Below are 23,030 nucleotides of genomic sequence, written 5' to 3'. Positions count from 1 at the left end.
TTGGACCATAACTGGCATCCAGGCCCTTATGTTGGAATTCTAGTTGTGCTAAATGACCTCAAACCATTTTTCTGGTACACAGCGTTTAAAAATCTGTCAAAAGATTTTTAAACACTTCGTCATAATCAAAAGGTTAAGACGAAGTCGCATCACTTGATGGATTGATGGAGCATTATGGGTACTGTAGTCTGTATCCTCCTGGACGAGTAAGTCCAAATAAAGTTTCATTTATTCAACTGTTTTGTTTTACTTGATTTGCCCTATCGCCAAATAAATTTGTTCTTTTTTAGAATTAATAACATTTCCTTTTTCTTTCACCAGAGAGCCACAATGGAGGGAGGAAAGAGTCACATGTGGCTCCAGGGCCTCAGGTTGCACAGCCTTGTTGGAATTCACAGCTGCTAACATCTGGTCTACCCAGTGGATGAAGGACCCAGCCCTCGTCTTTGGAGGGATGCAGTCCTCAGATGTGGACCATCTAAGCTGGTTGATGTGGGACTAACATGTCAGAGAGAAACTTTGGTGCAAAGCATCAACTGCACTCTTCTCATAAACAGTCATTGGTGCAAAGCCAGGGAATGTTTGTTTAAAAAATAATAACGATAAATACTTAAATACGATAAATACAGACTCATTAAAATCATGACAGTATGTGACCTTTGCCCTGTTTACCCCCCCCCCCCCCTTTCTCTATGGTTTATCAGAAACTTTATTCCGAAATCCAGGTCGTTCCCGTAAGTGCAAGAAAAGCTGAAGCCGTTGAGGCCCGGCTGGAGGGTCTGAACCAAAACTGCTGTTAAGGATCACCAGGTTTTTGACTCAGACTCAGTCACCCTGTAAAAAAAACTGTTTTTGTTCCAAACAGCCTTTTCTGTCCATGATGTCCAACTTTTGGTTATTTGAGTGGACGGTTTGGTGGGTGTGACACCTCTTCACGCATGACATAAGTGCATGAGAAAACTTGTTGAAGTCTATATCTGCTGTGAAACATGAAGGAGGCTTAATTATGGTCTGGTCTGGGCTGCTTTGCTGCATCTGACACACTCTGTTGACCTACACATTGAAGGCTGCTGTGTTGGGATTGTTTTCTTCTCTACATCTTCAGAATAGAAGGAGATGTCTGACAAAAAAGAGGGAGTTTGGGATACAAACTGATGAGCAGGAACTGTGAACCAAGACTTCCATGTCTGCAGCAACAAGTGTATTATTAACTACTGACCCTGCATCTGTTAGATTCATAACTCTTCCTGTAACCAGGGCAACCAATTCTAAATAACATAGAAGGTCGGACAGGCATCTGCAGAGCTCTTGTGGGCTCTTGTATCAGTGTTTTCATATTTTCTTGTGTTTTCAGTAATAACACTGACAACTGTGACGGTGAATGACGTCTACAGACCTCCAATCAATCTGGAGCCAAACTTCCAGGCTGGTGTTAGAACGTTTGATCTCAGTCTTCATAGATTTATTAACAGGACAAGGATCCAAAAACACAGATGAAAAAATGAACACAATGGAGTGTTCCAAAGTGTCCTAAGAATTTACATCCTGATGAACATCTGTGACAAAAGATGAAACATCTGGAGAAGAAACCTTCAGAGCTGAAATGGTTGGAGCAGAATAGCTGCAGACAGGAGCAAAAGTCTCTCTGAATGCAAAAAAAGAGAAAAAAAGAAAAAACAAAACTCACTGAGAAAAGCAAAAACTGTTTTATTACATGAATTCATGCATAAAGTCAGTTCCGTTCATCTAGTGTTGACCGTTGAATGAAGGCTCAGTGCTTCTTTGATTCTCTGTGATATTAACTCAAAGGTTAAAAGATTAAAAGAATAAGAAAACAGCACACAATCACAATTGCTAAAATAAATCCTTAAAATATTGAACTCCACTTAATGACTCCAACATGCAGTAAAATCATAAAACATCTGACTTTAGAAAGGATTGTGTAAAAAGTCCTGAGATCATACAGACATGATCAGAAATCACCCAAAACAAAAACTGAAGGAAAATTATCCAAAATAAAAGTCATCATGTTAGTTATTATTCATCTTTAGAAAGAGAATCATCAGCATAATCAACAACTTGACACAGGCCTGTGATTGGTGGGGACAAAAGGGGGAGGGGCTAAAGCAGGCATTTCAGAGCAAACAGTTGAAAATGTAAATATTGGCTTAAGAGCAGAAGACGTCGCAGGTGGGAGGAGCTGCAGGTTGGTCAGAGGAGGGGGGGTTTCAGGAGGGGGGCTGAGGAAGTGCAGCTTCATCGTCTCTGAAACAGCACAGAGAAGATGTTTGGGATTTTACAGTTGGAAAACGTCACATCCTCACATACAAATGCAGTGTCCAGGTCTGGAAGAACTCAGGTTTACCCCCTCCACACTCACTAAACGTCTACAGACAGGATGAAGCTGCTCAGAGGCTGAGGAGCAACACAAACACCTGTTTTTTCACTGCTTGGTAATCGGAGTAAAAAAAGCTTTGCTGACAGAACGACCACCACTGTTCATCTGACTGTAAACATGAAGACTAACTCTTCCCTCAGTGGATCCATGAAATCCACCAGTAAATGTTGGATCTTTAGGTTACTTGTTGACCTCTCATAAACCGCTCAGGTCACTTTAAAGTTGTTGTCATTGTTATCTGCACAAATCATGCTCAGCCAAATCTTTCTGCATCCTAATGAGCAACACTCATCACTTATAGTTACACCTGGATTAGAAAATATTCTGTTCCTGCAAAAGTATGACGTAAATAGATCCTGTATCTGATGGTCTCGTTCAGCTTTATTAACCCGTAATTTACAAACCAGGAAAAAACAATAATTAAACTTTTTTTTAAAAGTTTTTCTGGTGTTGTTTTTTAGTTTTTCAGCTTTTTTAACAGGGCTGCACGGTGGCGCAGTAGTTACCACCGGTTCAAATCCTGGCCGGGGCTTTTCTGTGTTAAGACATTCTTCATAGGTTGAGTGGTGACTTTAATCTGTCTCAAGGTGTGAATGTGAGTGTGTGTGATTGTGTGCACCGAGCCTTCACCCCACAAATGGATGGATGGATGGATGGATGGATGGATGGATGGATGGATGGATGGATGGATGGATGGATGGATGGATGGATGGATGGATGGATGGATGGATGGATGGATGGATGGATGGATGGGTTTCATAGAAGCAGAATAAGTAATCAAAAAGTTAAAGAAACAAATAGGTTGGCCCCCACTGTTTAAAATGCCGTGGGGGCGGAGCTCCTCTGTTAGCTTCCTTACCTAGAGGGACAAGGCACATCCTCTTCCTCCTCTGGCCATAAGTTCCTGATCACTGCTTCAGGATCTTCAGCAGTCAGATCTTCTCTGTAGTTGTATGTCACAGAGTCTCGTTTACAGGACTTCAGGTTCTGCCTGAGTTGATTCACATCAAACTTCAGCACCTTTTCAAAATAAAGGTTTTAGTTAGCTTCACTTTTATTTCAACAAGACAAACTGTTTTATTCAGACTTTTACTGTATTCCTGTTAACAGCAGTAGAGACAAAGTTTAAATCTCATGTTGAAAAGCTTTCAATCACTCAGCTGAAAACAGAGACAGGTGGAGAACCAGGACCAGGCAGAACTGCTTTAGGGTTTTATTGGAGGTTTGTTCAAATGTTCTCCATTTTAATTATTGAGCAAAAAGGTCAGTTCCTGTGCTCTAACACCTCATGGTTGAGCTGCTGTCCTTCACAGCTGGCTGTAGAATATTTATACCAACTGGTTTTCATAAATGATTGGAGAATCATGAGAATCAAACCTGAGGTTTCACAGGTTTTTGCAGCATAAGGGTGTGTAATACTTGTTAACAAGTATTACAAGTTCATGTGAACCCTGATGATTCAACATGATTCTGCAACAGTTTGAGGTCAGCTAAGTCCAGCTGTGACAAGGACAGCTGTTCTAGAGGGTTCTAGTCTTCTGTACAGAGAAGAGAAGCTGCAGAGATGAAGTTTTGAAGGAGATGGATGCAGAGCAGCAGGATGTTCAGTTAGAGCTAAGCAGAATGATAGTAGTTTGTTAGTCTGGAACTGGAATGAGGAAAACTGCAGGCTGAGGGTTCAGAGGCATGGAGATGCAGCTCTGACATTGAAGGTACCGTTTGCCCGACGTGGAAAGCGATGGCAACGTTGTCCCACACATAATAATAGTCAGGGATCCCCTCAACTGTTAAGTTGTTGTCATGTTGGATGAGCTTGAACCTGTCAGAAAGAAAAACGTATTAAAGAAGAATTAACAGAATGTATTTGTTAAACATTATGGTATGGTGTGAAAAAAATGATTCAGTATTTCCCCTCTGTTGCAAAGATGCTTGAAGGCCATTTGTTTAAGAGGACCTGGCTGCAGACAACAAGGTAGCACAGACATCATTAGCCGGAACCAGAAGCCCTTTACTGGAACTGGAAGTTCATGTCACATACCCCCAACCCCACAGTTTGGTTGAATTGTATTTGTTGTTGTTCAAAATGACTAATTTAAAAGGCGACCCTAACAGGTACCCTTTTAATTAAATTTTATACCTTTAACGCAGGACATGTCTCTGTCAAAACCTACATTTCCCTTTGACATATCATGACTCCTCACACCAGGGATGCTCATAACATCTGTTGATCACGGCGAAGAACATGAGGGTAGATATCAGACCATCAAAGACAAATAACCAAAAAAATGAAAATACTTTTTTTTAAATCTGTCAGCACATCATCATCCTCTCGTCAGTACGTAACTTTATTGACATAACAGCTCATCGAACATCCTCTGATCCATACGTCGCTGCATGATGCGCTCTTAAATACACTGAGCTCAAATTCTTTCTGCCATCGGAAATCCACTACAGGTGGAAGACCACTAAGGCCCCCAGGGGTGTGTATTGAGGCCAGGGTCGCCCCGCAGTGCCTTTTCGATTGGGACCGAGACGAAGAGTTGGACGCAGCTGTTCTCCCTTAACGCCTGCTGCTCTTACGATCTGTCTAACCTCGTGAAAATTTTCCTTCTCCTAGCACAAAATTATAGAAATAGCTGTTGAAATGTGTAACCCGGATCAGTGCCCCACTTGCATTACCAGATTTGAAACACCTGAGCGCTCTTATTTTGGTGGGGCCAGTTCCCTATATTAACATCCGGGTCACATAGCCACTTCCTGTCATCCATGCTCTGGCTGTTGCTGATCTGCTGTGGCTGGCTGCATCTCCTATAGCTGTCGGCTATCTAAACTTGAGACAAAACTCTGTAACATCTTACTGGACTAGTTCTTTGAACAACCACACCTTGAACTAACTACTCTTCGTTGAGTTTATGCGATCGGGTCACACACATAGCAGTACATCAGTATTTCAAAGGCTTTCTACCTCACAGAAATGCCATGCTAGTGTGGCTACAACATACAGATTTTTGATCAGTCTTTTTTTTTTTCTCTTGAAATTGGAAATATTTCAGTTAATAATTTTCAGTTTTTTGTCCGTTTTAGGACTTTTCAACTTGTTTCCGTTTTGGTCGGCCATTTTGGTTTTGAATTCATTCATTAATATCATTATTGTTTTTTCTCCTGATTTATACTGAATTGATGAATGCTAAAGCTAAATGATTAAAAGTGCACTTTATTTTTGAAACCATTGGAACCCATTGAAACCCTTTAATTTATAGGCCTAGAATTTGAAAGGTTCCTACGAATTTTGTTAGGACCTTATTTGATTATTTTTCTTACAATGACATACAGTTGACTACTGTACTTGTTGTAAATAGTATGTGTTGTAAATAATAATGTCTTGTAAATAGTATGTGTTGTAAATAATGTGTCTAATCTATCATTTGTTTGACCTTGTTTAGGTCAGGTTTTTTTTTCCACCCCCACTTCTATCCTTATGGGAAGAACTTTTTGATCTGCACCATATAGGAATGGTGCATGGCGAGCTACCCACGAACTCTCAATGAAAAACTTGATTTACGAACCTAGGAAAAAGGAACTTCGCAAAAGACGCCATACCCAAAGGAAAAAGGAACTTTGAACACCAAAGACTGAAAAATATCCTTGTGGATCCCTGGACACTCCTTTCTCCACTGTCTCAAATTATTGTTTTGTTGTTTTCTTTGTTTAAATACAGTCAATTGATTGCTTTATCCCTGTGTTGCGTTTTCTATCCACACACTCTGGCTCCATGAGTCGAACAAATCTTCTGTAGGTCAGAGCAAGCTAAGAAAGCGCTACAAATGTCCTACATTATCAGATAATCTTACCTACTGTAGGGCGACATGTCACGGTTTTAGTTTCTTTACCTTTGTGTTCTGGAAATCTTTTGTTTCTGTCAGAATTTGAGTTCAGTTCCTGTTTTATTTTGTAAGGTTTCCAGTTTTGTTGTTGTGTCGAGTTTAGCTTTTGGTCCCCATCTGCCCTGAGTGTTTCCACCTGTGTCTCGTTTATCTGTATGTATTTAAGTCCTGTCTTTCCCTTCCTCCTGTGCTGCTGCATAGTTTTGATGTTCCCTGTTTCAGTGTCTTTCTAGTGATTCAGGTTTTCGAGTGTTTCAGTCCTGCTCAGCAGTGGTATTTTGGTTTGTTTCATTTAGTTATTAAAGATCCTGTTTCCTGGAACCTCCTGCATCCTCTCTGCACCTGGGTACTTCCTCAACCTTCTATCGTAACACTATATGAATGACCTAAAGGTTTGGAAGTTGGGTTGTAAACACAGCAGGGTAGGTTAGACTCACAGGGGGTATGACAGTTTTATGGATTAAAATGTATACGTAGTATGGTGTCGTGTGCAGGTGGAGTGAAAGAAACATGTGCGGTTGTCATTAATGAGCTGTATGGAGATCATCCAGAAGATCTGCTTCAGATCAGTGCCTACACAGTGCTTCTGTCCGTGCAGTGAGCTTTTCAAAAATCGCAACGTCTTTCAAACCCAACGGTGCGAGCGTGGCGCAGAACTAGAATTTATGCTGGAACTGAACTGTTCAGCCAAGGTTTCATTGACACTCTGCCGTGTTGACATCGGTCGGATTGAAAGATGTGAGCGCGGATGTTGAAATGTTCACCGAGCAGAGAGAGGCACTGTGTAGACACGGATCTGCAGCAGAGTTATGATGCAGTGTTAAAAACCTCTTTCAAGAACCAGAAGTTCAGCAGTGAGCTCTCCTAAAAGTCTGGAGCTAAGTTGACAAGTGCAGCATTGCATTAGCTGCATTAAGCATATACGGTAATTAAATTCAACCTAAAGTCACAAATGTCAAAAAACAGCACAGTAACCACAAGATGAAAGAGGTAGCATAGATTTATGGGCCGTCCTCCAAAACTGAAAAATATGATGTAATTCAGGTGTGTGCAAGTGTAGTGCACACTGTAAACCCAAACAGCTGTATTGGCTCATAACTATTAAGTTTACACAACTTAAATGTAATTTGGCTACGTTCACACTGCAGCGCTTAATGCTCAATTCCGATGTTTTGAAAAAATTCGATTTTTTTTTTTTTTTTTTTTTTTTTTTTTTTTTTTTCCAAGCCGTTCACATTTTCAGTTAAATACAAACTTTTGTGATCTCCTGTGTGAATGTGAAATGACCCAGAATTGACCCGCATGCGCAGAATAGTACTCAACGGTGAACGACGTCACTGTTTGCGGAAATAGCTAACGGTAGCAATGGATGTCCACAACAGTGTTGTCAACAGCGGAGCTCTTTTTGCATTATTACATTTATTTTCACAATGGATTTAGCACAATTACAATCTTCTCATTTTAAGAAGGCATTTGAGCCAGGACCTTCTGTACCCACTGTTGTGGAATGGGTATGTGTACTGGTATGTGCTTTCTAATGAAAACCTGCTGCTCAGGAGATGCAAACGACACAGGCTTTTTAAATTGAGCTAAAAATGGCACAATCCAAGTTAAAAGATAATGGGGAACACTTTGAAAATCTATTAAAAAATATATAGCTGGAGTGCAACTTTAAGTATAATCCCAAAGTAAATACATGATTTTTCTTTTTTTTACGTTTTTTTTTTACCTCAAATGTGTCCAGTTTGAAGTATGATTGTTTGCTAAAAGAATTTAGATTGCTGTTTACTGTCTTTCATTCTAAACCAAATCTCTTTTCAATACTGGTCCCAAAGCAAAGCAGCTGTAACATGGAAGCAATAAACTTTACAGTCATTTGAGAAAACATTGCTGTAGAGCAGGGGTCGGGAACCTATGGCTCGCGAGCCATATATGGCTCTTTTGATGGTCACATGTGGCTCGCAGACAAATCTTTAATTATAGTTTTTTTTTTCATTAGACCAGTCCTTCTCGGGCGCGATGCGATGCCAGAAGCGCGCAGTAGTAGCGGTGCTTAGAGAGAGAAATCTGCGCCAGCGCTATCAGTTACTATTATCTATTATTTCACAGAGTTTGTACCAGCTGGAAACCTTTGAATTGACGTGCCTAAAACTGCGCGCTCCCGTCTCTGAGAAAGAGCGCGCAGTTGCGGGGACGGGATGTGTGAGGGAGAAAGCAGAGGGTGGGGGTGAGGGGTTGTGGGGACAGGCTGCAGGTGAATCGCGCAGGGATTGTAAAAACGTAAAACCCGCTGCCTGTCACTCACTGTGGCGTGTGAGTGTGTGTTTGGCTCCCCGTCTGCATGTGAGCAGTCTGTCTCACATCTACAGAACATTCAGACCTACGATCACGTTTAAAGTCTCAACGCCTGCATGAAGCAGAAACTCACCACGTATCAACCAGACTAGACCATCAGCAAAAATACCACGAGAAATACTCATCATTTATTAGCAACAGAATAACAATGTTATTAAAAAGAATCCACAGACTTATTGTACTTTAAAAATGTTGAAATTAAATCAAATGCACACATTCATTTGTATATTTAGTTTTAAACAAATTGTCGCGGACTGAGTTGGATGGCTGTTGGGCCGCGTTAAAAGTTCTGGAGTTCATTGAACGCGTCAAGCAGAGATCTGATTGGCTCTCAGTTCTGTCGCTCAGCCTGTTGTTAGGTAGTTTGGACCAATGGGGTTCAGCTATGGGCCGAATAAGGGAAATGGGAGGGCTGCAGCGGTAGCAGGGGAATATAAAGTTGGGAGAAGCGCTCTCGTCTCGGCGGGAGAGATTCAGGAGTTGCTGAATTAATTGAACGGCGTTTGTTGCGGTCTGCAGTAACCAGAATAAAGAACTTTAAAAGAGGTTAAGTCTCCGTGCCTCAGTGTGGGGAAGGGACACTACATTATTGTATGGCTCTTTCGAAATTACATTTCAAAATATGTGGCATTTATGGCTCTCTTGGCCAAAAAGGTTCCCGACCCCTGCTGTAGAGTTTATCAATTTAAGAATATTTCTGTATTTCTGGCCTCAATTACAAAAGGGGTTTATTCAGTCATGCCTTTGGTTTGTCTGAAGATTAATAACCCCTCTTGTTAAAGTAAAATATGTCGAACACAAGAGGCCCTCAGCTCTCGTCTGTCTGCCCAGCTGTTGGACAGGAAAAGTTAAAAAAAAAAAAGAATATTTCTGTTTTTTCCACAGTGGGAGATGAATAGAAAATACATTTGAAGTTAATTTCAAAAACTTGTGAACTTCTAAAGAGCCTTTGACTTTTATAAGTTAGAGATGAGAAGAAATTAGCTTTGAGATGACTTTAAGAGCCTTGCAATGAACTGGTGACCTATCAAGGATGTACTGCGCTTTTACCAAAAAGTGGTTGGGATAGGCTCCAGCAACCACATGATCCTGAAAGGGCTTAGAAATGGATGGATAATTTTTAAGAACAGTTTTGAGCTGAAAATATAATTGACAGTAAGACTATTTCTTTTTGTCTTGTCTTCAGATCCAAAACTTATGTGATTACAGTAGATTTTATATTTAATATTTGGGGGAAAAAACAGAAAAAAAGGGAGACATAGGCTCTAAAATGTTCTTTGGCCTGATATGTTTTATTTATACACAAAATCTCTGTATTTGCTGCTGTTCCTCAGGCTCACCTGTGCGTCCCACACATGGCCTCTGACCTCCAGATGAATCTGCCGTCTTTGAAGAAGCAGACGGCGTTCTGGTCTTCAGCCAACAAAGGATACTGGGAGAAGTCCTCTGGACCATTTGGACTGTGGACCAACACTGAGTACATAATTTCCTGTTTGTACAGGACCGTCTCAAAGACCCGCATGACCGGCTGACCACCAGCACAGAACTGAGGAAGAAGATGGAGAAGTTCTCATTAGTCTGAATAAGAGGCCCACTGAACAGACAGTGTGTTGTAGGAACAAAATACAATGATGTGGTGGTGTTTGGTACTCCAGCTGTGGTACTGCATTCTCTGAAACTCTGGTTCTGTTATTGGAGGCTGTACACACCTCTAAGGTAGGATGGGGGTTGGATTGCTTTTAGTGGGAGGTGTGCTGGTGTCACAAAAACAGGCAGACAGCTGGATCCAAATAAAGCAGGTTTATTAGCTCAGCTAAAAGTACACAAAGCTAAATGAGGGTTAGGCAGGCAGGAGTCGATAACAGCCAATAAGTTCATCAGAGGAGAAACAGGGTAGTCAGGATCCAGGGATCCAGAGTCAGGGTCAGAAGACAGAAGATCAGGTCCAAATGTAACACTCGGTAATGAATGCAGAGGGACACAAACAACACTTCGCACTGAGCTTGACTCAGTACAGATCTTAAGTATGCTGTGGTTGACTGAGTGAATGAGAGTCAGGTAGTGTGTGCTGGGCATGGGAGATGTGGTGAGGTTAGAACTCTGGAGATCCCGCTGGAGATCAGAGGGGGAGACAGAGTTCTGATTTCTGACAGCTGGTTTCTCAGACTCCCGTAGATATTCTGCCTGCTGCATCAGTGTGTGAAGTGATCTGCTGACTCTTCCAGCAGTTCTGATGTTTTTTAATTGCATGTGCGTTGTACTCAGTGTGAAACCTGAGCCTTTTTTTGAAGAACTGATATTCTGGTGAAGATAAATTATGATCATCTTTTAGTTTTAGTGAAAATAAGTAATTTCCCACGACACACCTGGCACACTGGTTGAAAAACACTATATAGTCGTTGATACAAACCCGTTGAAGACCTTCAGGAAACCTTTGACCTCTGTCATAGAAACCAGGCTTACATTACAAAGTATTGAGGTGAACTGTTATTATTATTTCCTGGATTTTTTTTTTGTTATTCTGTTTTTCACAGTTGAAGAATTTCCATGATGAACATTACAGACTTCTCATCTTAAAGGACAATTTTTAGGACATTTTTTTTTTATTTGTATTATAGATCATTCTAGAAGATTTGGGGGTCAGAGCTTTACCTGCTGACTGTAGGCCTGTAACACCTCATCCAGGGGAAAGCTGAAGCGGAAGTTGCCCAACCGGGATTTTGATGAAAAGGCCAGGGAGGTCGCAAATTTCGGCAGGTCGATCTGCCCGTTCATATTAGGGTACGTCTCCTCCATGAGCCTCCTCTCAGCAGCTTCCACATCCTCCTGTCTCACATGCAGGCTCCACCAAAGCATGGATCCACCATATGGATTCCTAAAGCCTTCATCCTGCCGGATTCCTTCCAAGCCCACACTTGATGTGTCATGTTTCAGAAAACTGACCTGGAACTTTGGTTGAGGATATGCTGGGATGTTGTCTTTGTAGATGTACGAGTTAGAAAGATTACATCCTTCAGCTGCCTCCTTCAACTCAGGCAGCTTTAAATGCCTTTTTTCTACATAATTCTCGGGGTATTTTCTCCTGTTTGTTCGCTGCTGCATGTTCAGGTGAATGAAGATGAACCAGAATCAAGTCCTGACTGAGGGTTGATGTGTTGCTTTGGAAAGACGAGCGTCTGATTCTGGCGACGTGGAGCCGTCCTGCAGCAGACAGAGCAAATGCAGGTCATGTTAGTGACTGTAGGATCTGTGCACACAGACTGGAGATCCATCAAGAAGAAACAGGTTCAGGTTCTTTAGTTTCTTCATGTGAAGAAATTCTGTAAAACTCTGACAACACCAGTTGTTCCTGAACAATAATGCCTTTTATTTAAAATAAAAACACAGAACAAATGAAGGGGTGCATGGTGGTGTAGTGGTTAGCACTCTTAACCCACAGTGAGATGGTCCTGGTTCAAATCCCAGCTAGGTTCTTTCTGTGTGGAGTTTGTGTGTTCTCCTCATGCATGTGTGTGTGTTTTCTTGTGTAATGCACTCCCTATGCAGGTTAGGCAGGCCTGTTCACTGAATGCTTTTAAATCCAAGTTGAAAACTCACTTTTTCTCCCTGGCTTATAACTCAGTGAGAGTTGATGTTTTTATTGATTTTATGTTGTTTGTTTTAGATTGTTGTTTTGTTTTTATCCTACGTTGTTAAGCACTTTGGTCAGCCTCTGCTGCTTTAACCCTTGTGCTATCTTAGATGACCCCACCCTTACATTGACGTGTTTTCCCTACCATGACAAAGGTGGATAAAGGTGGAAAGATTTCATGTAATCCATGGACACCAGAGAAGATCACAAATCATTGAAGAAAAAAGGTTCAGAGCACTGTCTAGTGGGTCTAGATGACCCAACTTCCAACATTAAAGTGCCTAGGATAGCACAAGGGTTACTTATGTCACAGAATGAGCGGAGTTGAAGTATAAAATGAAAAAAACATTTTGGAGGATTGATTTCTAATTTTATTTGTTTCATTTGATGCAGTTACATTGTATAAAAGGAAAAAGCATTTCTGTTAATCCATTTTAATTATCAAATTAGATATTTCTAATTGAATTTTGCTACACATTTATCGGAGAACTTTTTGAAAATGAAATCTCAAATACAGTTTTCTTTATCATTTTAATGAGGTGACAGAATGAGCGGTGTTGAAGAAGAAAAAGAAAAAGCTGTTTGCTTTTTCATTTTATTTTTGAATCAACACACAGCTTCATTTTGAAAATGAAAAAGCATTTCTGGTATTGACTTTTATTTTTAATTATGCTACACAAATGCTTCCACAAAAAGAAAAATGATCTTTGCTCCTTCTCAGTCGGTTCTCCTGCCTCGTCTGTCTTTGTTTCTCAGCTCATTCCCTGAAGCGTCCTTCTTCTGGTCTTCTGTATTTCCAGCTGCAAGTTCTATTTGCTGTGTTAAAGCACAAATCCCCTTCCTGAATCCTTGACCCCTGTACTGGGAGCGCGCACAAATTCAAACAACTCTGCATTATGTCAATACGCTCATGTTTCCTGCTGAAACGCATCTAAAGACAGAAATGCTCACAGAGTCTCAGCAGAAGTTTCTCCTTCCTGTTCAACAGGAATGTTTGCAGTTTGTGACTCAAAAAAAACTGTGATCTACAGTCAGGAAGAGATGTTTTTTTATCTAAAGAAAACAAACGTCTTTGTTAAATATTAACAAACTCATCATAAAGTCATGAAGTTATTCAGACATCAGTTTCACTTTTTTGGAAAACTGGATATCCGTGAGCTAACCGTGGTTAGCCGTGAACAACAACACAAAACTGTTGTAATGAAGGACATTTGTGAGGCTGTGATAACAAAAAATATAATTATAAATGTGGAAACATTTGCAAAAAGACAAATACCATGCATGATTATAAATGACATATGCAGCCCATAAATTTGTCTGTACAGTAGAATACACTGGACAGTTTTATTGGTGTTTTTTGCTGTGGGACAGCAAGAGCAATTTCAAAAAAGTAACCCTCAAGGTCGAAATACCCAAATACAAACAGCACGTGACTTGTCCCACCAGAGGCTCAAACATTTTGGACCACTGCTACATTACAATAAAGGACGCATATCACTGATGCCCGCGCTGCCCTGGGACTTTCCGACCACTGCCTAGTCTATCTCATCCCAACCTACAGGCAAAAGCTGAAATCAGCTAAGCCATTGTGAGGACTGTGAAAAGATGAGTCAAAGATGCAACTGCAGGCCTGCTTTGACTGCACTGATTGGAGCGTCTTCGAAGCTGCTGACTCACTGACACTGTGACATCCTACATAAGCTTTTGTGAGAACATGTGTGTGCAGACCAATACCTTTTTTAGGTGATGTGGGGTGGTCTGATGTCAATCACCGCTTCCTTCCACAAATACCAGTGGCATGACGTGTTTCCACCATGTACATACAGTCCCTGACAAAAGTCTTGTCGCTTATCCATTTTGTAAAAACAAAAGCGTAAAACCTCACTTTTAATGAATCCATTGGTTTTAGAAATGTCTCATATGAAAGCTAAAACCCCTCCCAACAGTTTCCTCTGTTCAATTCAATTCAATTTTATATGTATAGCCCAAAATCACAACAACAGTCGTCTCGATGGGCTTCGAAGTAAAACATGAACTCAAAAGGATCACGAATACAAAGAGTTCAATAGGAAAATACTAAAATGAACTAACAAACTGACTAAGCTATACTGGCATCCCTGCCCTTAGACCCCCCTTCGCGGTAAGGCAAAACTCCTAAAAAATTGGATTCAGGAAAAAACGGAGAAACCTCAGGGGTGCCCACATGAAGGAGGGATCCTCCCCCAGGACGGACATGCGATTTACCAGAACTCTTACAGAAGAATTAACTTATCTAAATCTACAACTACATATATAAAAGTCCAGCAGACGAGCTTCATCCAGCCGTGGTTGGGGGGACAGTCAGGGGCGCGAGACGAGCCGGAGACAGGAACCACAGCCAGGTGTAGGAGCAGGAGCAAAGGCGAGGTAAACGGTCAGGAACTGGAGCACGGATGAGCCAACTGGAGTCTGGAAGCACTCCCACTCCCCAGGAGGGGAGAGGAAAAGAGTGACAATACATGAATCGCACTGTACCAAACAGCGGCATGGAGAACTAAATGATAAATTATGATCAACAATAGAGGAGAGGAAGGGTAGAAGTAGATGTTCCTTCTGTTGCCGTCTCGTCCGGCTCTTCACAGTTTCGGATGGTTCAGGACGTCCAAAAATGAAATGTGCAGTTGGAAAATGCAAAGACACACAAGACTCTGCATGGATTTTCAAACCTTTTGCAAAAGGGGAGAGGTGGAAAAACATGACCTGTTAGGCTCTGTGGCTATCAGCTCTCTCTGTCCTCAAGGCAAAAAGGCTTTTTTATTATTCAGTAAGGAAAGATGAAAACATACTAAATACGTCATTAGACTGGTGTGTTTTTGTCTAGTCTGCATTGCAGGTGTCGTGGCTCCATAAACACTCCAGTACAGAAAGAAAAAAGAGACCAAAAGTCAAAAACAGTCCTACTGGTGACCTTGGCACATGTTATCTGCTACTGAGGGCAGGAATCAAGCATATAACTGCAATACAATATACATGCATATATAGAATCCATTAAATGCATAGTAAAAAGAACATAGAAAATATGATAGAACCCCTGTAATACATAATGAAAAGATCATAGAAAATATTATGGAACCCCTGTTCACCTCCACAATACCCCTGTTTGTATCTCCTACGAGATCCAAAACCTCACCGACAGGGGGCAGCAGGTGAAACTGGGACGCTCCACATCCAGCACCCGGATCCTTAACACTGGCGCCCCCCAGGGGTGTGTTCTCACCCCTCTGCTCTTCTCCCTCCACACAAGCGACTGCACATCAGGACCCCCCTCTGTGAAACTCTTGAGGATGGCAGACGACACCGCAGTCATTGGGCTCATCCGGGACGGTGATGAGTTTGCATACAGAGGAGAAGTGGAGCGGCTGATTCTCTGATGCAGACAGAACCACCTGGAGTTGAACCAACTTAAAACGGTGGAGATGACAGTGGACTTCAGGAGGAACGCCCCTACCACACACCCCACACTCATAATTCTCAACACCACTGTCCTCTCAACAGACTCACACAGGTTCATAGGGTCCACCATCTCACGGGACCTTAAGTGGACCTCTCACATTGTCTTACTCCGGAAAAAGGCTCAGCTGAGGTTGTACTTCCTGGAACAACTCAAGAAGTTCAACCTGCCTCAGGAGCTGCTGACCATCTTCTATACTGCAATAATCCAATCTGTCCTGACCACATCTATCACGGTCTGGTTTGGATCAGCAACTACACACAACAGGAACAGACTATAGAGAATCATCAGATCTGCTGAGAAGATTTTGGTTCCAGCCTTCCCTCCATTCAGGACTTGTAGTGATCCACGGTCAGGAAGCGGGCTGGCAGAATCGTAAAAGACCCCTCTCATCCCGGACGCTGCCTTTTCAGCTTCCTCCTGTCAGGGCGGCGCTTTAGAACAATGCGCACCAAAACCACGAACCGTCACTCTGATGAACTCCTGACTCCTGACCACTCAAGAACACGAAACAAAACCACAGAAACTGTCACACCAGAACTACTGCTGAATTTTTACTTAGTCATTTTTCTCGTTTAGGTGTGTTTATTTATTCCTATATCTACCTTATATTACTTTATTTTTTGTTATCTATCCTTTTTTTTGTCTTACCCCGTTACACTTCTTTATACCTTGCTAGTTTGTACGAGAGCAAAGACACCAAAGACAAATTCCCTGTACATACTTGGCCAATTAAGCTGATTCTGATTTTAATGAAACACGTATTCACCTGACTTCAGATGAAACGTCTGTACAAGTAAATAGATGAAACTGTCATATCATATTTGAGAACCTAACAACAAGTTCACACTACAAAGAAATATAAATTTTTTCACACCAAAAACAGTTTAAACACACAAATACAGGTGCAGACAGAGAGGTCTACTGTAATGAGAAACAGGCACGCTTCTGTTTCCTGCTTAGAATTCCAGGAATTTCAGGGTCAAATCATGACTTCATGTACATTTAACTTTCCCAACTGCCCATTTAACAAAGTCTCAACTACAGAATCACTGTCAGTTTATATAATGGGAGTGACTTTATAACCATGGTTGGATACAAACCTTTGACCTTTTCAAAGAAAAGCTAAGAGGTCTGAGGTGAGCTAAAAGGCTGTGGTTTCATGTGCATAATTGTTTATCAGAAATTGTTATCAAAGTAAATGTTTTTATTAAATGTAGGATGTCCAAGAGGCCAGTCACTTGAAGTAATTCAGTCATTATTTGTGTAAATAAACAGCAACATTTGAGAAACATTTGAAAGTTAATGAGTCCACTTAAGGAACTGTTAACACTTTCAGAAATGTCTAACTAAACCATGAATAAGCAGCAGTTAGGATTTAAGGCGTATTCTCAAGCAGCCTAAGCAACAGTCTGTAAACCAGAGCTGCTCTACCCTGATCCTCCATGCAGATCCCCCCCTGCTGTCTTCCAGCTGACCCTTCCCTCCGACTGAATACACCTGAGCCAGGTGATCAACACAACGTTGCAACAATTCATTCTGAAAACTAGTCAAGTCACTAAAGAATGAACACACAAAACGAGGTGAAACACAAAAGAGTTTCTTAATTTTGGACAATTTGAACAATTTTCAGAATGAACACAATAACTGACATTTTCACAATCATTTTGCATCCTTTCCATACATTAACCCACCCCAAACATAATGATCATAAAATAGGTCAGTGAAGAGAAAATCATTAAGTAAACGTTTGGTAAATTTAGAAATATATTCGCAGAATAAGTTAAAATCATATTCCTTACGAAAACGTTGCAAAATAAATAAGATTGTATAAACATAACATGAGGAAATATTTCATTCAAGCTGACCCTATTCTCCCAACACAACAAAGATTTGGTCAGAAAATCACTTTGTATATTTTAAGGAATTTCTTTATTTTGATTGATTGATTGGTTGATCGATTGATCTCAAACATTGTAGTCAAAGCAATAACGAATGTACACAAATTTACAGAAATGATTAAATGCATAGATTTAAAAAAAGCAGAAAAAAAAAACAAAACAAAAAACGCTTTCATCACATCTGCTTTACTAAAAACAGTGATCATTAACTAAAGTCAAGTGGAGCTTCATTTATTGCTTGAAAAAAAATGGAAAGGAGTTTATATAATCCCACCCCTACTGAGTCCATTTTATAGTTATACGTAGTTTTTGTGATCCGGTTCTAATCTGATAGATTCTCTTCAAGTTACAATATCCATTTTCTGTTAATGACTGATAATTTTCAGAATGTATATAAAACTGACAGTGTGCTCAGTGAATGTCTCAGGCAATGGAGGGCAGAGGATACAGTGCTGGAGGACAGATCCTCATGGGAGGACAAACCCCTGCATGGGATGTACCACCGGACCAAAACTGAAGTGGCTGATATCAAGAAGTCCTACCAATGGCTAGAAAGGGCTGGCCTACAGGACAGCACCGAAGCACTCATCCTGGCAGCCCAGGAACAAGCCCTGAGCACCAGAGCAATAGAGGCTCAGATCTACCACACCAGACAAGACCCAAGGTGTAGGCTGTGCAAAGAGGCGCCTGAAACAATCCAGCACATAACTGCAGGGTGTAAGATGCTGGCAGGGAAAGCATACATGGAGCGCCACAATCAAGTGGCTGGAATAATATACAGGAACATGTGTGCAGAATATGAACTGGAAACCCCAAGGTCAAAATGGGAAACACCTCCGAAGGTGGTAGAGAATGAGAGGGCAAAGATCCTGTGGGACTTCCAGATCCAGACTGATAGGATGGTAATGGCGAACCAACCAGACATCGTAGTGGTGGATAAAGAACAGAGGAAAGCCGTTGTGGTGGATGTGGCAGTGCCAAGTGATGGAAACGTCAGGAAGAAGGAACATGAGAAACTGGAGAAGTACCAGGGGCTCAGAGAAGAACTGGAGAAAGCCTGGAAAGTGAAAGTGACAGTGATGCCTGTGGTAATTGGAGCACTCGGGGCAGTAACCCCCGAGCTGGAGGAGTGGCTACAACAGATACCTGGAAAGACCTCAGACCTCTCAGTCCAGAAAAGCGCAGTGCTAGGAACAGCTAAGATACTGCACAGGACCGTCACGCTCCCAGGCCTCTGGTAGAGGACCCGAGCTCGGAGGAGAAACCACCCGCGGAGGGTGAGAGGGGCGTTTTTTTTTTTTTTTTTATGGCGGCGAGACGGCTCACTTGACAGCAGTTTGATGAGAGCGGGCTGGCTTGACTCCAGCCACCAGTTGATGCTTCCTCTATAGATCCTGTAAGGAACTGGTCACAGTGGCTTTCTTCTTTTTGCAGTCAAAGCCCTCAGCGTCTGAAAATGTCGTTGGGCTCAATCTCAACAAATCTGCGTGTGGAGTTGTCATTCGCGGTCTGTGGGTGTGGAAGGGGAAATCCTTGCGACACACCCCTCACCTGCGTTTCTGAGAAAGTCAGCTGGGACTGAGCTGTGCTGTCACCACTACTTATGAAGTTCCCTGATTCTTTGGCTTTTTTTAAGTGTAATGTACAGGTTAAAAAAAAGACATGCAACCACATTATCCACGACAGGAATACATATGTTATACAAAACATAAATTCATTAGTGTACCTTGTCTTAAGAATTTTTTCTTGTCTGTGCAGGACGATCTGTAAAACTGTGGTGGTTCTTATTGAAGTTCTCTGCCTGGCTGTGGTTCTGTAATGTGCTGCCTTAGTTTGGCTTTGACTGAATGTGTTTTTGGGGTTTTTTGGCTTTCTTTAAGACGGCCTAAAATTTACCCCAAGAACACAGATGTTAAACTGTAACACTGAAGCAAACACGTGCAGGCTTACTCCTAAGAAAAAGTCCACACCCTAACGTTACGCTGTGTTTTATCCAAGCTGAACACGACTGAGGGTCACACACTGAACTCTTGCATTTTCTGGATTCTGACTTTGGCTTAAATTTGAGGATATTGGATAGTGTTTTTAAGATTTGCTGTTTGTAAAAATGTCTGCGGCTTCCCCAGGTTCAGATGGTTCAGGACCTCAGAGAGCCTGTTTGTGTAATGGGAAAGAGAACAAAACACACACGAGTCTGCATAAGTGTTCCAACCTTTGCAATGGGAGGGCCAGAAGAGTCAGCAACCAGCAACGTGTCCCGTCTCCGATCCGATCTGCTCTTAGCTCTCACCCTGCAGCAGGCAAATTTATTAAATATGGGCGGGAAGCAAGTGATGCAATGGCTCTGTGTATTTATGTGCATAAAATCAGCCTATGGTTGCCTGTGCTGTCACAGGACACAGGAAAGTCAGCTGTGACACATCCACTCCTTTTGCAGAAGTTTAACAAAAATTCTGGTTTCCTGTGTGGTTCTTCTCTTTTTCAAAGAAATAGTCAAAACCCTGACACTTACAGACACAAGAACAAAATATATCACTTATTTTACTTTATTAATCACATAAGTAAAACACACTTGTATAGTTAAATTCGATTTAGTATGTAGTGGGTTCACATTTAAAACACATCAGTTTGTGTATTTTTTTTATAAGGCTGGCTGGTTCTGGCACATTTCTTTGTTATTATTTTCTTGAGCTGAATACAACCCTGACACCAATTATGAAACTATCAATTCCAACCATTTCTGTTGGCTAAAGGACATTGAGACTGTGGATCATTTATTCTTTAACTGTGGAGTTATAAAAACATTCTGGGAAGATTTCTGCTTTTGGTATTCTTCCAAAATTGTAATGCCAGTTCATTACAGGCAAATATATATATATACATTATATACACAAAAATAAATATTTGAAGACCAAACCAAATTTTTATCACATTTCATAAAGAATGTTTTTACTTTCAATCACTTCATTATATGAAAAAGAAGAATGGCTTGAAATTGCTTAGTTTTGTTCAGAAATACAAACTTCACAAGAACCCCTAATCAGTAGTAGACTATTTAAAATTTTTATTTTTATTTAATTTTTTTTAATGTATTTGTGTGTTATGTTCATTGATTTATTTATTTTTCCTCTATTCTCTATTTTCTATGCTAACATGTTATGTTTGGCAATGGTGATTGATCTTCGAGGTAATGTTGATTACATGGTTATTGTTCGTTATTAAATGTATGATACCTCAATTGTAAATAAAGTTTTAAAAAAAACATTTCTGTTGGCTTCATGAATGAACATCAATAGAAACAAAAGAACATATTCTTCTGTTTGTGTGTCACATAAAACTGAACAAAAAAATGACAAATTGTGAAAGTTGTTTTTTATTAAGTTGTTTATTTCTGGCATAAAGAAAACACAAATATAAAGAGAAAATAGCCTTTTTTTGTGAATATGAAATAGTTTCTGTCATGTGTCACATCCAAAGGCAGCAAATGTAGTCTTCCGTAATGTAAAGTCAGCAATAATGACAGAAAAAACAACCAGGCCTCTACAGCTTGTATTTGTTGGTGCTCCTTAACCATAAACTCATAAACCTAACAATAAAAATTAAACTAGATCTAACAAAGTGACCCAGACATATTTTTTGGATCATAAGTTGCATCCAGGCCCTTATCTTGCTGGGAATTCTAGTTGTGCTAAATGACCTCAAATCATTTTTCTGTGGTACACAGCGTTTAAAAATCTGTCAAAAGATTTGTAAACACTTCGTCATAATCAAAAGGTTAAGACGAAGTCGCATCACTTGATGGATTGTTGGAGCATTATGGGTACTGTAGTCTGTAGCCTCCTGGGCGAGTAAGTACAAATAAAGTTTATTTTTTTCCAACTGTTTTGTTTTACTTGATTTGCCCTATCGCCAAATAAATTTGTTCTTTTTTTACAATTAATAACATTTCCTTTTTCTTTCACCAGAGAGCCACAATGGAGGGAGGAAAGAGTCACATGTGGCTCCAGGGCCTCAGGTTGCAGAGCCTTGTGTTGGTTTGTTGGAATTCACAGCTGCTAACATCTGGTCTACCCAGTGGATGAAGGACCCAGCCCTCATCTTTGGAGGGATGCAGTCCTCAGATGTGGACCATCTCAGCTGGTTGATGTGGGACTAACATGTCATAGAGGAACTTTGGAGCAAAGCATCAACTGCACTCTTCTCATAAACAGTCATTGGTGCAAAGCCAGGGAATGGTTGTTTAAAAAATAATAACGATAAATACTTAAATACGATAAATACTGACTCATTAAAATCATGACACTTCGTGACCTTTGCATTGTTTACCCCCCTCCCCCTCCCCCCCTTTCTCTATGGTTTACCGGAAACTTTATTTTGAAATCCAGGTCGTTCCCGGAAGTGCAAGAAAAGCTGAAGCCGTTGAGGCCCGGCTGGAGGGTCTGAACCAAAACTGCTGTTAAGGATCACCAAGTTTCTGACTCAGACTCAGTCATCCTGTAAAAAACCTGTTTTTGTGCCAAACAGCCTTTTCTGTCCATGATGTCCAACTTTTGGTTATTTGAGGGGATGGTTTGGTGGGTGTGACACCTCTTCACGCATGACATAAGTGCATGAGAAAACCTTTTGAAGTTTATATCTGCTGTGAAACATGAAGGAGGCTTAATTATGGTCTGGGCTGCTTTGCTGCATCTGACATACTCTGTTGACCTACACATTGAAGGCTGCTGTGTTGGGATTTTTTTCTTCTTTACATCTCCAGAATAGAAGGAGATGTCTGACAAAGAAGAGGGAGTTTGGGATACAAACTGATGAGCAGGAACTACTGACCTTGCATCTGTTAGATTCATAACTCTTTCTGTAACCAGGGCAACCAATTCTAAATAAAATAGGAGGTCGGACAGGCATCTGCAGAGCTGTTGGAGACAGAGGTGAGAAATCATACTGGGCTCTTGTGTCAGTGTTTTCGTATTTTCTTGTGTTTTCAGAAATAACCTGTGACGGTGAATGACATCTACTAGTCCTGTGCTCAGGTCTCTGCACTGGCTCCCTGTACCTGAAAGAATAGACTTCAAAGCAGCTCTGCTTGTGTACAAGTCTCTCCATGGCCGAGCACCAAAGTACATCTCTGACATGTTGGTGCCATATGAACCATCTCGTACTCTGAGGACCTCAGGGACCGGCCTCCTGTTGATTCCCAGAGTCAGAACTAAACAAGGGGACTCAGCGTTTCAATATTCTGCAGCTAAAATCTGGAACAGCCTCCCTGAAGTCGTAAGACAGGCCTCTTCTGTGTTCATGTTCAAATCTTAGACTTAAAACATTTCTGTTTAGCCGTGTATATGACTGAAAGGTCCTATCTGCACTTTTTTTC

At 41.0% G+C, this 23,030-nt stretch overlaps 1 protein-coding gene across 4 annotated transcripts; it reads right to left on the bottom strand.

Moving 5' to 3' along the window:
• Positions 1-1,685: 1,685 nt before the first annotated feature.
• LOC144983625 (uncharacterized) lies at positions 1,686-19,972 on the bottom strand. Of its 4 annotated transcripts, none has more exons than XM_078930550.1 (6): positions 19,872-19,972; positions 11,290-11,838; positions 9,978-10,183; positions 4,115-4,217; positions 3,258-3,418; positions 1,686-3,022 (listed from the first exon to the last, which is right to left on the bottom strand). In XM_078930550.1, the coding sequence occupies exons 2-6, from the start codon at positions 11,737-11,739 to the stop codon at positions 2,971-2,973; spliced, it is 972 nt and encodes a 323-aa protein (XP_078786676.1). In that variant the 5' UTR covers positions 11,740-11,838; positions 19,872-19,972; the 3' UTR covers positions 1,686-2,970. The 4 variants fall into 4 exon arrangements, with proteins under 4 accessions (XP_078786676.1, XP_078786679.1, XP_078786678.1 ...); XM_078930553.1 differs by having other exon boundaries at positions 1,686-2,265; positions 19,872-19,971; XM_078930552.1 differs by lacking the exon at positions 19,872-19,972 and adding an exon at positions 18,986-19,810.
• Between the last annotated feature and the right edge of the window lie 3,058 nt (positions 19,973-23,030).

Source organism: Oryzias latipes, chromosome 14 (assembly GCF_053564925.1).
Source record: "Oryzias latipes strain Hd-rR chromosome 14, Olatipes_Hd-rR_3.1".
In the NCBI taxonomy this organism is placed as follows: Eukaryota; Metazoa; Chordata; class Actinopteri; order Beloniformes; family Adrianichthyidae; genus Oryzias; species Oryzias latipes.
Note: the sequence above shows the minus strand (reverse complement) of the source record. Positions and strands in the feature narration are given on the sequence as shown.